At 42.6% G+C, this 16300-nt stretch overlaps 2 protein-coding genes across 3 annotated transcripts; both read right to left on the bottom strand.

The window, feature by feature from the left end:
* Positions 1-1104: 1104 nt before the first annotated feature.
* On the bottom strand, positions 1105-8253 carry LOC140361122 (uncharacterized). Its single transcript, XM_072446754.1, has 3 exons — positions 8001-8253; positions 2894-3014; positions 1105-1777 (listed from the first exon to the last, which is right to left on the bottom strand). Exons 1-3 carry the CDS (start codon positions 8191-8193, stop codon positions 1168-1170), a joined length of 924 nt encoding a protein of 307 aa, XP_072302855.1. The 5' UTR covers positions 8194-8253; the 3' UTR covers positions 1105-1167.
* A 1933-nt stretch (positions 8254-10186) lies between these two features.
* LOC140361080 (uncharacterized) lies at positions 10187-15924 on the bottom strand. Of its 2 annotated transcripts, XM_072446697.1 has the most exons (5): positions 15684-15924; positions 13937-14045; positions 13608-13714; positions 12262-12379; positions 10187-11860 (listed from the first exon to the last, which is right to left on the bottom strand). In XM_072446697.1, exons 1-5 carry the CDS (start codon positions 15835-15837, stop codon positions 10582-10584), a joined length of 1767 nt encoding a protein of 588 aa, XP_072302798.1. In that variant the 5' UTR covers positions 15838-15924; the 3' UTR covers positions 10187-10581. The 2 variants fall into 2 exon arrangements, with proteins under 2 accessions (XP_072302798.1, XP_072302789.1); XM_072446688.1 differs by lacking the exons at positions 13608-13714; positions 13937-14045.
* Between the last annotated feature and the right edge of the window lie 376 nt (positions 15925-16300).

Genomic DNA, 16300 nt, shown 5'->3' on the forward strand with positions numbered 1-16300 from the left:
ACTGACTTGTACTTTCATAATTAAACACTGGGTCAACTCAAGACAGAAAAAGCATGCATTCCTAATGTACTTTTTTTACACAAAGGCCAAAAGCTCAAACACTTATTCCTGAAGATCTGTAACATTACATCTGTGTAAACAGCAGGTCAATATAGTCAATATAAGCACACAATGAATATCTTGTCTAGTCCTTAGAATCTGACATTTTTTTTGGCAAGGTGTAGTATAATTTCTTCATGTCCATATCTCCAGAAACTAGAGGGCCTAAGCCTGGTGTGTCCAAACTTTTTTCACAACCCGACAATGTCAAATTTGTCGAATGACAAAGTGACTCATTCGAAATATTTTGATGAACCTAACACCTTTAAGAAGTTGGAACATTAATTAGGTTGGTATAACTTCAAAATACTTGAATTTTTCTAATTTTAGTCAATGTTGTTGTGGACCCAATTTAGCAGGTCTGAGGGCTGTAGTTTGGACATGCCTAGCCTAAGCTTTAAAGTTATAACACTAGAACGAGGGCTCTTTTAATAAGCAATGCCATTTGGCATGTCACACTATTGTGCACAGGCTAAATCAGGCCAATCCCGATCTAATAGTAATAGTACGCCACAGGACCAGCTCCATGTCGTACTGCTCCCTCAGAGGTTCTCTTATTCTGCTGCACATTTAAAGATGTGACTATTATAACGATGATAATCAGAGCAGGAAAAAAAATTGTGCATGAACTCCTAGGCAAGTGTTTCTCAAACTGTGGTACGTGGTACTCGTCGTGTGTTTTCTTCATTAGAGTACATTTAAGGTAAAACTACTGTAGCAAAGGTGTATTCCTATAAGAGCTGGTTTAGCCCTGATTTAGACCTGAAATTGTCCTGTTATCGAACTAATTTAGATCTCAGAAAGCATACTCTTTTCTTTGGTGGTACTTGGTGACCAGACTGAAGACGACAATCGACTTGACTATGAAGAGAGGAAGATGAATCTTATGGTGAGTCCACACAATGAAACTTGGCAAATACAGTGAAACCTTTTATTATCAAAACAATTTAACTCTTTAAATTGACAATTTCATTTGAAAAATAGTTGAAAGATTAAAGTTCTGCAATATTCATCCAATGCCTAAGTCCACACACGTCTATTCTAGAACGTACTTCAGACCCTTACAAATCAAACGGCAGAATGTTTTTCCATGTGTATATGTTTCATCATGTTATTTGAGGCTAGAGCAAAGTGCAACATATTTCTTGCAGTTGGAACAGCTTGTCTGTCACTGTCCTCGATGTGTGTGTGTATTTTCTTATGTGAACTTAGTACGTCCCTTCGGGCAAATGTTTTCTGACAGATTGTACAGATGAATGGTTTCACTCCAGTGTGAATTCTCATGTGTCTTAGTAAATCTGGTTTTCTCTTGTAGTTCTTCCCACAAAAAGAGCACTGGTGTTTCTTATCTTCAGTTCCATTGTTATGAGTGGTGCTGGTCTCTGCTTCAGACATATTTTGTGGGGATGGGCCTGAATGTTGAATTCTGAATGCTGAGCGTCTGACTCTGATCTGGACTTGCTTGTAGTGTCCTCCATCAGCCTGTAACTCTGGAGCTCTCCAGTCTTCATTGTCAGTGCCAGAAGAGTGCTCCATGTGTTCCTCAGTCTCTGTGTGAAAATCTGGCTCTGAGTAGATGTCCTCTCCCTGTGTTTCCTCTCTGTGCTCAGTTTGTCTATGTTGAAGAAGTGAGGACTCTTCTGTCTTCACACAGACAGCAGTGCATTCTGGGACAGGCCTTAGAATCAAAAAACACATGGTGATCAAAATAAGCACACCACAAACGCTGCAGTTATGAAGGTAAACCAAATGCCCTCTGTGGAGCAGTGTTCAACACTTTTGAGGCTTTGCTCAGAGGAATCTAGCTCTTCTCCCTGTGCGCCAACTGCTGCACCTCCAGCCGCGACTCCGTAAAACTGATCAAGTTTGGAGACAACATCCCCTTTATTGGGCTCATCGGCAATGAGTCTGATTACAGGAGGGAGGGAGGTGGACCGGCTGGTGTCCTGGTGCAGCGGTATCAACCTGGAGTTCAACGCCCAGAAGACAGTGGAGATGATCATGGACTTCAGGAAAGCCCCAGCCCCCCCTCACCATCTCGGACTCCCCCATCACCACTGTGGACTCCCTCTGCTTTCTCAGCACCATCATCACCCAGGACCTCAAGTGGGAGCTCACCATCAACCTCAAGAAGGCCCAGCAGAGGATGGACTTCCTGCAGCAGCTGAGGAAAGCCAAGCTGACAGTGGAGATATGATGGTGCAGTTCTACACGGCTCATTGAGTCCATCCTCACCTTCTCCATCACCTATTACTTTAAATAACTCATGAACAATACTGCATCTATTTTGTAATGCTAGTTTTGAACTGCTGTTCTGTTCATAATGTCCATTGTATTTATATTTAGCCAAATTCTATGTTTTTAGCATAGTTAAAGTGTTACTATTATTATTCTTTGTTTTGTGTTGCCCCATAACGTCAACGTTTGAACTTATTTACTGACCACTGCAATGAAACCATTTCTGATTCTGATGTTCAAATCAACTTTTAACCATGTTTAAATGGTCTTCCCTCATCATTAGCTAGTTGTTTTTGGTTTTGCACTTTTGCAAAGAAAATGTACATCTTTCTGCCTTTTCTCTATTGCTTTCATCAAGAGCCACATCCCAGATTGATGTGTAGAACTCTAATAAAGAGCAATATACATCGTCGTGGCCTCTGCCAGGTTAGCACGGGTTGACAATCTACACCAATGGACTGATCATTTACACTATCAATTATAAAGTGAATGCATCCATACTAAAATATAAATAACATGTCTAATCTAAAAAAAAAAACAAGAATTTTAGTCTTACAATGGAAGCCAATCTTCCACTTGTTTGATGCTCCGTTCCTTTGGCTCCTCTTTAATCTGTGGAGTTTCTGGGATGTTCTGGTTCTGACCAGGACCAGGATTCAGAGAAGGGATCTGGACACCTGCAGGAGACAATGGGGAGAATACGTTAAAACAAACGATACATTAAATTAGGATTCACAAAAGGTGACACTGTTTGCACTACTTGACTCTACTCTTATAAAACACACTGAAACACCTGGTCGGCTTCTCTGGTAATGTACACATTGTTTACTTCCTAGCTCACAGACAGAACGTTCATGGTAAGTCTAGATACCGGCGCAGGTTCATAACAACACTTGTGGTGTGCTCTAGGGTTGGATTTTAGGCCAATAGGCCTTGCCTATTGGAATTGATCTGCGGAGCTCATATTTCACTCACTAATGCGTTTTTATGGTCTGATTGGAAATAAATACCCATGTAACAAATTTACTCTATAGCGCCCCCTACCCATTGTGTGAAAAACTCAACATTGTCGCAGTCTTAGCATTAGAATTAGCATTAGAATTATTATTCTTTAGACTTTATTCTTTAGGCTTTATTCTTTAGACTTTATTCTTTAGAATTTATTCTTTTGACTTTATTCTTTTGACTTTAGGACTACAACGATGTCTGAGGAATAAAGTTGGTCTCTGAAACAACAACAACTATTCTACCAACCGCCATAAAACAACAACAACAACAACAACAACAACAACAACAACCTTGCTCAACACCCGGTCTGGAGAGACGGGAGATGGCGGAGGAGAGTGGATCGGGGATGGAAGACGTTCTGGACGGCGTGGAGGAGCAGCCTTTTCTGCCTGCACGTGCCCGGAAACGTAAAAAGTCCCTTAGCTCGTCCGAGGGTTCTGGGAATGAGCAGCAGGATGAGGCTGAGGCTATTGATGTCCGGGGTGAGAGCAGAGACTGTAAGGTGATCATAAAGCTTGCACAGGATAGTGCATCCTTTAAGGAGTGGAATTCAGTGGCATTGTCAAAGAGCCTAACTGTAGCTGTGGGAGTGATCAAGAGTGCGAGTGTCCTTAGAGATGGCTCGCTGCTGGTCGTGTGCAAGGACGCGGCTCAGCAACGGAAGGCGATTGGAACTAAACGTCTGGGTGGAAAGGACATTCTTGTGTCTAATGCTGAAAGAAACACGGTCAGAGGAGTTATCGTAGGTGTCCCTACGGCGACGTCTGTGGATGAAGTGCTGTAACTGTGGGGAAGAACATAGCTCTGCCTACGGGGGATGCAGGTTTAGCAAAAGAGCTGCTGAGGTGCAGAAAATAAAGGTCTCTCAAGGTATATCCTATGCAGATGCAGTCAAGAAAGTTTCAAGTAACGAGTTTAGAGTAAATACAGAGAGAGGAGCCAGCGCTGCTCCCAGCCAGGGCGAAATGAGAGAGGCCAGCGTGGCTCCCAAGAAGTGTGAAGGTTTCAAGAGTGGAGGTCCCAAGTGTGCAGGTTCCAGAATTAATGAGAATACCCTGGTTGTGGATAGAGAGGATTTTGTACTCTTTATGGTGGATGTTGTAAACTGTGCTGCTCAGACTCAAAGCAGAACTGAAAGGATCAGGATCATTGCTAAAGCTGCAGGGAGATTCCTTGGAACAAAGGAGCTTGATTGGGCAGATATAGAAAACAGGCTAAAGGCGCTAAATGGGAGTCGGAGTGATGGGGGTCTGCTTGTGGGGAGTCAGAGTGATCAGAGTGACGAGATGGGGGTGGGGGTGGTCTCCTGTCCTCGCCCAGTCTCGTAGACGCACGGCTACCAAGCGGCGACATCAGTGGACATATTAAAGCCTATAGAATGAAGCCTAAAGAATAAAGCTGTACGGTGGAAGCATCGAACGTCAAAGAAGGAGAGGAAGATGAAGAAGAGTCTCCCTGGAATAAAGCCGGTTGTTGTTGTTGTTGTTTTATGGCGGTTGGCATCCGAGTGTTGCATTACCGCCAGACTTTATTCCTCAGACGTTTTGTAGTCCTCAGACTCTGTCGTAGTCCGTAAAAGTACATATCATGACCTCATGGGCTTTGTAACACCAAAGCAATGGAAGGAGTACTTTTACGGACTACGACAGAGTCTGAGGACTACGACAAAGTCTGAGGAATAAAGTCTGGCGGTAATGCAACACTTGGATGCCAACCGCCATAAAACAACAACAACAACAACAACAACAACAACAACAACTTTAGACTTCATTCTTTATACTTTAGACTTTATTGCACTCTGCCACAACTTGGGTATTTTTGACCCCCTGAACATAAATGAAAAGTTGGCTTACTGGGTGAATGTGCAAGGTCATACGAGCTCTCACCCGGTGAGGGACTTTCTCAGGGTTGATGGGGGGCAGAGTGAGGCTGGCGGTATGGTTTTTAGCCAGGTAGGAAATGCGAAGGCGCGGCTTGCGGGGGTTGGTGATCTGCGTGTGAGCCTGTCGGTGGCTTTGTCTGCTATAGCTCCGTGGAAGTTTGTCCCGGCTCCTGTTGATGTTAGCTTGCATGGCAAGCTTAGAGGAGTCGCTGGGAGGGCACCGCAGTTTGCCGTTCAAGCGCTCATCGATAAGCACTCAGGTGATGTGTTTATTTATACCGACGGGTCTAGGGATCCTGAGAGTGGGCGTACTGGCGCCGCTTATTTTGTGCCTGACCTGGGGCTGGCGGTCAAGAAGAGGTTGACAGATCGCCTTTCTGTTTTCACGTCGGAACTTATAGCGATACGGTTGGCATTGGAATGGGCGGAATCTGCTTTGCAGTGTTGCGGCATTGTGGTGGCCTCTGACAGCCTTTCTGCATTGCAAAGCATTAAATCTGGGAAATCGGATTGCAGACAGGATGTGTTGAATGGCATCTTCTGTCTGATGCTCTCCCTGTCCAGGAAGGATGTGAGGGTTTCCTTCTTTTGGGTCCCTGCGCATGTGGGGGTGGATGGTAACGAAATGGCTGATGCACTGGCTAAACGTTCCCTTAGGCGGCCATCAATTGATGTGGCGGTTGAGTTAAGCAAATCTGAAATCAAGCCCGTTATCAAGAGTCATGTGGTCGGCCTTTGGCAGGAATTTTGGAGCCACTGTGTTACTGGACGGCATCTCTATCACGTACAGGGTAGTGTGGGTCCTTGCGGGTCTATGGGCAGGAACGCGTGGGAGGAAAGGGCCTTCGCCCGCATGAGGATTGGCCATACTGGACTCAATTGGTCACTGAGTAGGATAGGCAAACACCCGACCGGTCTGTGTGGTCACTGTCGGGTGCCAGAGACTGTCGAGCATGTGCTGATTTGCTGTGAGGCTTATAATAGAGAAAGGGCCGGGTTGGCCTTGTGGTTTCGGAATAATGGGCGGGAGTTCAATCTGCGGAACGTTCTGGCGATTCAGTCACAGGGTTTGTGTCAGGCTGTGGTTGCTTACTTATGTAGCACAGGGCTGGGTAAACGTTTATAGAGGTGGGGGGTGTTGGAGACTGAGCCGAGGATGAGGAGCAAGAGGATGTTCTAACGCGCTTTGACTTCATGGGCCTAGAAACGCCAAAGTGATGTAGGAAGGACTTCTAAAGGATAAAACGACAAAGACGTCCCATGACCTCATGGGCTTTGTAAAACAACAAAGACGTCCCATGACCTCATGGGCTTTGTACTTCCAAAGCACCGAACGTCAAAGAGGGAGAGGAAGATGAAGAAGAGTCTCCCTGGAATAAAGCCGGTTGGTCTCTGACACAACAACTATTCTAGTCACAAAGACATATCATGACCTCATGGGCTTTGTAACACCAAAGCGATGGGAGGAGTACTTTTACGGACTACGACAGAGTCTGAGGACTACGAAACGTCTGAGGAATAAAGTCTGGCGGTAATGCAACACTCGGATGCCAACCGCCATAAAACAACAACAACAACAACAACATAAATGAAAAGTCCCGGGTCACCGAGGCTCTCTCTCTTTCTCCCTGCTCATGTCTGCATTCAGCACAATCTTGCAATTTGTCAGGACAAACTACTATTTGAATCGCAAACTACGCAATTATCAACGGTGAATTACTGAGCTTCGTTTGGTATGCCGCAAAACGCAGCAGAAAACATGGACGGGCGGGAAGGCGGTGGCGCGGGAAGGCGGTGGCGCAGGAGGCGAGAGCCATCATCGCCGCTCCGCGGCTTTAATTTTAATTGTTTTTGTCATAGTTCAGTCTTCTCTATGGGTTCAGAGTCTCTCCTAACCACCTCTGCTTTGCTCCATGATATTGTGGAGCAGCCTCCTGTGCCTACCAAATCTACTCGTGGTACTTTAACCCCTGCTTGGATCAAGACAGTCTGTGATCGATGATAAGATACAGTCTGTGATCGATGATAAAACAGTCTGTGATCGATGATAAGATACAGTCTGTGATCGATGGTCTGTGATCGATGATAAGATACAGTCTGTGATCGATGATAAGATACAGTATGTGATCGATGATAAGATACAGTCTGTGATCGATGATAAGATACAGTCTGTGATCGATGGTCTGTGATCGATGATAAGATACAGTCTGTTATCAATGATAAAACAGTCTGTGATCGATGATAAGATACAGTCTGTTATCAATGATAAAACAGTCTGTGATCGATGATAAGATACAGTATGTGATCGATAAGATACAGTATGTGATCAATGATAATATACAGTATGTGATCGAGGATAAGATACAGTATGTGATCGATGATAATATACAGTATGTGATCGAGGATAAGATACAGTCTGTGATCAATGATAAGATACAGTCTGTGATCGAGGATAAGATACAGTCTGTGATCGATGATAAAACAGTATGTGATCGAGGATAAGATACAGTCTGTTATCAATGATAAGATACAGTCTGTGATCGATAAGATACAGTCTGTGATCGATGATAAGATACAGTCTGTTATCAATGATAAGATACAGTCTGTGATCGATAAGATACAGTCTGTGACCGATGATAAGATACAGTCTGTTATCAATGATAAGATACAGTCTGTGATCGATGATAAGATACAGTCTGTGACCGATGATAAGATACAGTCTGTGACCGATGATAAGATACAGTCTGACTGGGGCAGTGTGGCTCAGACTCACCCGCTGTGAGGAGCTCGACTCTCGGGTTCACAGCCGAGTCCAGAAGCTCCTGTTTCCTCTCTTTCTCTTTGGAGCGACGCAGTTCCTCCTCATATTCCGCTATCGTTCTTTCAAACAACGCAAATATGTCTTCAGCAGCCGCAGTCAGCCGCGCATTCACCAAAGCTCTCAGCGTGCGACTTGAAGCACACATTTTATAAATTGTTTTTAGCTTAAAAACGATAGCCCCAAGCTAACAACAGCGCAGACTCCGTTAGACGCGTGCGCATGCGCGTTCCGATGACCTTTGAAATCGTAAACATGACCTCAGACCCATGTACATACCATGGATCTATTATATTATCAGGTACAGCCATACCATGGATCTATTATATTATCAGGTACAGCCATACCATGGATCTATTATATTATCAGGTACAGCCATACCATGGATCTATTATATTATCAGGTACAGCCATACCATGGATCTATTATATTATCAGGTACATCCATACCATGGATCTATTATATTATCATGTACAGCCATAACATGGATCTATTATAATATCATGTACATCCATACCATGGATCTATTATATTATCATATACAGCCATACCATGGATCTATTATATTATCATGTACAGCCATACCATGGATCTATTATATTATCATGTACAGCCATAACATGGATCTATTATAATATCATGTACAGCCATACCATGGATCTATTATATTATCATGTACAGCCATACCATGGATCTATTATATTATCAAGTGCATTCATACCATGGATCTATTATAATATCATGTACAGCCATAACATGGATCTGTTATATTATCATGTACAGCCATACCATGGATCCATGCCCCAGACCTAAGAGACATGTTCAAAACATATATAGCGTTTACTAAAGAAACACTGTTGTAATGTTGATTTGTTATTAATTGCAAAACATTGGACACGATGGACATGTTCTTTATGCTGTAATTTGATAATGGTTTTTAAGACGATTATTACACCAGAAAGCACGAGCCAATTTCAATCTCTGATAGTCTGGGAGCTTTTTCCTACTATTATCCTTCATTAGCGCATACCTCAGGCCATACAAGCTCGTTTGGACCTCCCCTCGCTGGTGCTGGCTCATTCTACAAAACCAGCCATTTGGCCCCAAAAATGGTTGACAATTATATAACTTTTTAACACATTTCTTACACAGCCACATTATAACGGATGCAATTTATCTGACATTGTTTTAACTTCAGACATTTGCTTTAATTTTTTTTTGTTTATGTACAAAAACACATTTAACTGACCTAATTGACACTGACCAAATTTTGACTGCTCTGGAATGACACTATAGACTTCCAGGTCATTTGTGTGTGTGTGTGGGAGGGGGGGCATCTTTTTTACACACTATTATCCACTGCTCTTCACAACAGTGTTTCACCTGAGCCAAGACCACTTATAATGACAATGTTACAAATAGTAGTCATATTGTATAAAAATGACATGACAATGTATAAAAAGTATAAATATAAACCCAATAAATAAGGTTCAATGTTTGTGGATCATACTTTTCTTTCAAAAACAGTAAAAGTCCCAGTTATATAATGGCCTATCTTAAATTATGATTTCACCACATTCTTGAATGTGAACACAATCTATGAATGTAGAGGGAAAGGAAAATAGAGCAGACTTTTATGAATATTTAATCAAATCTGAAGTTTGGAGTAGCAATTGACAGATTACACAGAAAAAAAATTGGCAGGTGATGTTCACTTCATTTATATGCATGGTTCACTAGGCTGTAGGCGCACCGCACAATGTTTTATATATTTATTTAGCAATTTTCAAACTGTGCTCAATATTCCCGTCTTTAGTTAGATGTATGTGTGCTCCAGCGAGCTCAATGTCTGTGGCAATGCAAGATTACAGGTGGATCAGGGTGCGCTTCTTTGGTCCGTTCACATCGCCACAAATAAAGCGTGCTTAGCCAGAAATGCACCAGGGTTACCAGGGCATGTACACACTTGTTGTACACATCCTTATCTATTCAACACACCGAGGGCCACTGAGGGACATAAGGCTCATCTTCAACAGTTTACAGAAACTTGTATAACAAATTACGGTAAATGTTAAAACAATTCATCTCTTTTGCTAGCCCTCACATATAAAACAATAAAAAGCAGTCGCAAGTTGAAGCGCAGAGTTCTCCACTTAACTGCATGGTATGACTTGTCTGGGTTATTTCATCCAGTAAATGGGCTTTAAGGCATGAATTTGGCATTAGGATGGTTTAGTTGCATGAATATGAAACGTTTGTGGCAGTCTTCTTCGAGAAAGTCTAGCTGCAGCCCGTTTGGAGGAGGTTTGGCCACATAGTGAAATGGTGAAGGTCAGGGGTCGATAGTAGAGTATCAAACCCCAATAGAAGTGGAGCTCCCCTCTCTCTATGGACTTCAGCTTGGCCCTCGTTGTCCTATTACACAAGTATTGGGTATACAATTCAATATAATATAAATAGGTTTTATTTAAGTCCGTCAAAACATAATAGAAATCTAACACAGAAATTCTAGCTGATTTAAACCTATTTGGAGTGTTTAACCTTCAGTCACGTTCTCTTCAGCCTCTCGCGTGTGAGTTTTCATGTGTCCTTCAGTCACGTTCTCTTCAGCCTCTCGCGTGTGAGTTTTCATGTGTCCTTCAGTCACGTTCTCTTCAGCCTCTCGCGTGTGAGTTTTCATGTGTCCTTCAGTCACGTTCTCTTCAGCCTCTCGCGTGTGAGTTTTCATGTGTCCTTCAGTCATGTTCTCTTCAGCCTCTCGCGTGTGAGTTTTCATGTGTGCTTCAGTCACGTTCTGTTCAGCCTCCTCCTGTGCGTGAATTTTCATGTGTCTTTTAAGTTTAGAGTTTTCTGTAAACCCTTTATTACATGTTGAACAGCTGTAAGGTTTCTCTCCTGAGTGAGTTCTCAAGTGTCTTCTGAGATTACAGCGCTTTGTAAACCCTTTATTACAAAAAGAACAGCTGTAAGGGTTTTCGTCGGCACATCTTTTGCTGTGTGCATCTAGAACAGTCTCATTTGCAAACGTTTTGTTACAGGTCAAACACCTGTAAGGTGTCTCTCCTGTGTGACCTTTCATGTGTCTTTTCATTTCAGAGCTTTGTGTAAATGTCCTTTTGCAGAAGGTGCAAATGAAAGGTCTTTCACCCAGGTGTTTCCTTTTATGGTCATCTAGAGTTCCCTTTTGGGTAAATGTTTTCTCACAAATCGTACAGCTGTAAGGTCTTTCGCCTGTGTGTCTTCGCATATGTCGATTTAAATTAGAGCCTCCAGTAAATCCTAAATCACAGAAGGGACATCTGAATGGTTTTTCACCTGTATGTATCCTCATGTGTACATCTAAAACGCTCTTATGGGCAAAGGTTTTATTACATTCTGAACAACTGTAAGGTCTCTCTCCTGTGTGTGTTCTAATATGCTTTGTGAGGCTTGAGGAATGAGTAAAATCTTTCTGACAGACTGGACAAATGAATGGTTTCTCTCCAGTGTGAACTGTAACATGCATTTGTAAATGCTGTTTTCGTCCAAATGTCTTCATACAAACAGAACACTGGAATTTCTTCCCCTCAGTTTGTTCTGCTGTTCCCGATGGGTCACCGTTGTTTACAGTGGCACTGGCTTTGATCTGGACTTGGTTGTTGAGTTCTCCATCCGCCTCTGTCTCCATCTGTGTAGCTGAACGGCTGAGTGGAGGCCTGTCCTCGTCATTGTCAGAAGACTGCTCCGTGTCCCCCTCGGTCTCTGAGCTCAGGTCCTCTTCCTGTGCAAGTGACTCTTCTCTCTTTACAATGACAGTTCTGTACTCTGGGACAGGCCTGAAAAAGCAAATTAAAATTATAACACAAGTCCACTTATATAGGTAATACACTATAGAGAATAAATGATCACTGTCTCCACGGAGACTTATTATTATGATGTATAAAACCAGCTAACCCTGTGGTTTAAGATTCAAGTTTAAAAAATGTATTGTTATTGTCACAACAACAATTACGTTAGAGCATCAATCATCACAGCTGTTAAGTATTAGTGCAATTCATAAAGTGCAGATATGCAGGGTAAACAATGGCACTTAGCGGTTCATAATTATTTTGTTACTGCATTTGTAGAAAATGTGCACTGGGAGCTGAATCCAGAAGGAAAAATACTATATTGCAAGTCCAATCTCAATATGTCAGTAAAACTGCAGGTACGTGTGTTTAAAGTGGTTGAGACTCACAACTGCAGCTGTTCCTCTTGTTTGACACTCTGTTCCTCTGGCTCCTCTTTCACCTGTGGAGTCTCTGGGATTTCCTGGTTCTGAATGGGACCAGGACTCAGTGGGGGAATCTGGACATCTGCAGGAGACAATGGAAAATACATGAAAAAAAATGTGTCATATTAGTGCTGCAGTTGTACAGACCTGGTTAATACAGTAAAATTGTTGCTGCACTGTGCAGATCAAACTTAGACCTAACTATACTAAAAACTGATTCTAGTGGACTATAAAAGGTAAACAAATGCCAAGCAGGGCACAGAACGGACAGAACGGACAGGTGGTGGGGGAAAACATAGGCCAATGCAGCTTACATTTTATGGTTTTTCATAAATGTAAAAAGATCAAAAGTTTAGTAGAAGCCCGTTATTTTAATATTTACTATCATAGACACAAATTGTCTGAACATGATTAGGCCCAGGCAGTTTGTCAATGAGTGAGAGGTCAAAATGCAGTAGGACACCTCAGGTCCAAACCCAGCTCCAGGAGGAGCAACACCCGTGCACGGGGACACAATATTTGCCTAAAGTTGTATCAGGCTGCCCCTCTGGATTACCACAGTCTCGCCTTCAAGAACCAAGCAACAACACGGGAGACAGCTCGCCCTCTAACCGGGACCAGACATTCACATGTGACAGACACATGGGTTTAAATGGACAGTGGTCAGCTTCAGGACCTGGAGGTGCTTTTCAGAGTTTGGTTTGTGTGTCCTCCTCCTGCTTTAACTCCATATTCCATAACGGTAAGAAATATTAATTGAAGCATTCACAATAGGCATAAATGTGTCACATGATGACTCTCTGTTTTTGCTGTTATTGTGCATTATCAGCCTTATAGCTTTATCTGATGGATATAATCTGCAAGAGCAGATTAAAATGCACACTATGTGCCCATATTTTACGGCAAAAGAATGTAGGCTAGAGCATAAATACTCTACATGAGGAAGGATGGAAAAAATACCCAGTCCTTAGTGTAATATGACCAATGAGTACACACACTTGAACATTCAAGACAGGACCAACTCCGGGAGTCTTTCCTCGTGACATTCTTAACATAAAAGAAGTCAAGGCAAACAAATGTGCTTATTAGAATATAACCAAAAATAAACTATATTAGATTATTTTCTGTTTATGTTGCTATATTTACAAACAATGAACAAATATTAACAAAAGAGCTTGATGGACTTGATCAGCTGAAGGTTTTTCTCCAGTCTAATGTGTTTTGATGTACCTTTAGTGCAAATGTGGCATGTGTTCTTAAAAGGCAGAATGTTTTTGCCCGATGAATCTTTTGGGTAAATGTTTACTTACAGGTGAATGGTATCTGTCCGGACTGAACTCTAATTTGCATTGGTAAATGCTGTTGCAGCAGTGAGGACTCTCTGTGGTCAAAGACACCACTGGACTCTGGGACAGGCCTGAAAATCAAAAACACAAATTCAATGGATGTCATAATAGCAGACGGTGGTCAAAGGCTTGTATCTGTTAACTTTCCCCCTCATCTCTACTGTAGGCCTGCTGCTTTGTGCCATTGAGCAATGCATTTCAGGCTTTAAATGATCAGGGTGCATTTTAATGATCAGAGTTATCGGTGTGACGTCATGATTTACATGATCGTGATATCCTTAGTTGAGACTTACACTTGCAGCTGCTCTTCCTCCTGTTTGACACTTTGCTCTTCTGGCTCCTCTTTAATCTGTAGAGTCCCTGGGATTTCCTGGTTCAGACCTGGACCATGACTCTGAACACCTGCAGGAGACAACGGTTCACAGTAAAGCACAACCACATCTATACTCCACTCAGTTCTGATTGACTAAACTTCAAATTAATATCACCGCAATGAAACTTTTGAAAAGTGTCCAAAGTCGGGCTTGGACCTACTTCAATTAGTTGATCCATTCTAGGACAGTGTGTGAAAAATGTTTTTACTGGGTTTTTCATGACATTTTTAACTACCGGTATCTCAATATTTGAGAGCATGGATGTTACACTGCTCTTTTGATCAAAGTCAGAAGTTACAAAACATGATGCCCTCCTCTGAACTCTTGTCTTTTGATTGTGAGGTGCAGTATTCGAGCAAGCTTCATACTAGTGAGTTATAGCGATGGTCTTAGCCTCTGGGGGCAATGCTTCAGATTCCTACTGACCATAGGTATATCAGAATCTGCTAGAGGCGCCACTCTAATCCAGTCCTGCAGTAGTGCTGGCCCGCCTGTGACCAGCCTGCTGCGGGGACTGCGTTTGATACAGGTAAGATTATTTGACCAACATTTTTTTATTTTAATGAATCATAAAGTATAGTAGTTGTGATCTAATGCAACAAACCTCATTAAAATTGATTATGGCGAAGGATGTTTGTCTAGTCGAGGCATCTGCTCCCGCTTTCAGAAAATAATATGATGTGGTTAGATTACTACAGCTTTAGCCAGTCAGCATCATGTGGTGGTTGTATACACAATTGCACAGCAGCAGCACTGACCACTGGCCAGCAGTGGTCAGTGTTTTATGTGAGGACACTGTTGCCTCAATATGACAATCTTGAGACCTGAATAGCTTCCTTGCTTTTTGGGATAATTTTCTTATTCCAAAGGTATGACTCTCTGGGGTAGTAATACATCATGGCCTTTCTGATGGTGTAAATCAATTGTAAATCTGATACTTTTGATTTTTTTTTTCTGATATAGCTAATGACAAAGATCAGGTGATGCTTTACTTCTGTGACACTGGGTAACTTGTGTCTCCCACTGCAAATCCCTGCTAATGAGCGCGTCGAGGTATATATTGGTGGAGTCTGATTCTTGTCAAAGTAGGACTTTACAATTAAAATTAAATGCCCATCAAATTGAGCTCAAACGTGGACTGAAACATTTGCAGACTGTAATGATCAGTTTTCTTATGTTTCTATTCTCTTGCTCTTCTTGAACTGTCCTTTGCAACACTAGAAATTCCCCTTTGTGGGACAAATAGAGGTTCTTTGATATTAGTGAGCGCTGCACTGTGGGGCTCATTTACAACTACATTTCAATCCAAGCAGCAGCCTTTATCATTCTCCTCAAGGTAATAACCATGTTGTCATTTTCAAATATTCCAGACTAACCTTTTTCCAGATCAAACTCACAGATTAAATTGGGTGATTTGACAAGACACTGAGCCATTTCTCGGGATAAAGTGACTGGAGGCCTTTCCTCTCGTCCATCATAAACCAGCTCTGGCTTCTGCTTTGTTGAGGTCTTTACTAAAAGGAGTGGCCCTTTTATCTGCCTCACGATAACCTGACTAACTCTCCTGTGATCGAGACCATAATAGTGTTGTTACCCGTGATTATAAAACCGAAATGCAGGCCAAACCCTCGACTAGCAGCGACACCGACACCGCGCACAGACTCACCCGCTTTGTGCAGCTCGGCTCTCGGGCTCAGAGCCGCGTCCAGGAGCTGCTGCGTCCTCTGCCGCTCTTTCGCCTTGGATCGGTACAGTTCCTCTTCATACTCCGCAGAGAGACGCGCGTTCATCAAAGCTCGCAGCCTTTCGTCTCTGGACATGTTTACGAACTGTTATTAGCGTTCAGCTCCGACAGAACCTGACCTGTCCCTGACCTGTTGCTGCTGCTTCCATTGACTTCCGGTGTTTCCGAGGCGTGTGCTCGCACTGCGCATGCGCCGCCTCAGCTGTGTAAAACGCGTTGGTGAAAAGGGTATTTGACCATGGTAACCTAGCAACATACATCAAGTTCCAACACCATCCATTATTCTGACAGTAAAATGATCCACAAGAACCCATTTAAACTAATAATAAATACTTTAAGGCTGGGACCACCACAGTCCTACCCACGTTCTTTATGCTTTTGAGCCTCTTCCATCAGGATGACGCGACTTTAACTCTCACGGAGCACCTGTGGCAGGTTTCTTCTCCAAATGTTTCTACTCTGTGTCTTTTTACTGGTTGTTTAATCTTAGAATTAACATTCCTCTGTTTGCACCTAAGATTTAACCGTAGGTGGTTCTA

This window comes from Eucyclogobius newberryi, unplaced genomic scaffold (genome assembly GCF_026437365.1).
Source record: "Eucyclogobius newberryi isolate DKJ021-1_F unplaced genomic scaffold, fEucNew1.0.hap1 SCAF_1, whole genome shotgun sequence".
Classification (NCBI taxonomy): Eukaryota; Metazoa; Chordata; class Actinopteri; order Gobiiformes; family Gobiidae; genus Eucyclogobius; species Eucyclogobius newberryi.

Coding starts and splice junctions, on each gene's coding strand:
- LOC140361122 (XM_072446754.1), bottom strand. CDS start 8,193: ATGTGTGCTTCAAGTCGCACGCTGAGAGCTTTGGTGAATGCGCGGCTG. Junction 3,015..8,000: donor AGTCGAGCTCCTCACAGCGG/GTGAGTCTGAGC, acceptor TGTCTCCTGCAG/GTGTCCAGATCCCTTCTCTG. Junction 1,778..2,893: donor GTGGAAGATTGGCTTCCATT/GTAAGACTAAAA, acceptor TTTGATTCTAAG/GCCTGTCCCAGAATGCACTG.
- LOC140361080 (XM_072446697.1), bottom strand. CDS start 15,837: ATGTCCAGAGACGAAAGGCTGCGAGCTTTGATGAACGCGCGTCTCTCT. Junction 13,715..13,936: donor GAGGAAGAGCAGCTGCAAGT/GTAAGTCTCAAC, acceptor TTTGATTTTCAG/GCCTGTCCCAGAGTCCAGTG. Junction 12,380..13,607: donor CGGACAGATACCATTCACCT/GTAAGTAAACAT, acceptor TGTCTCCTGCAG/ATGTCCAGATTCCCCCACTG.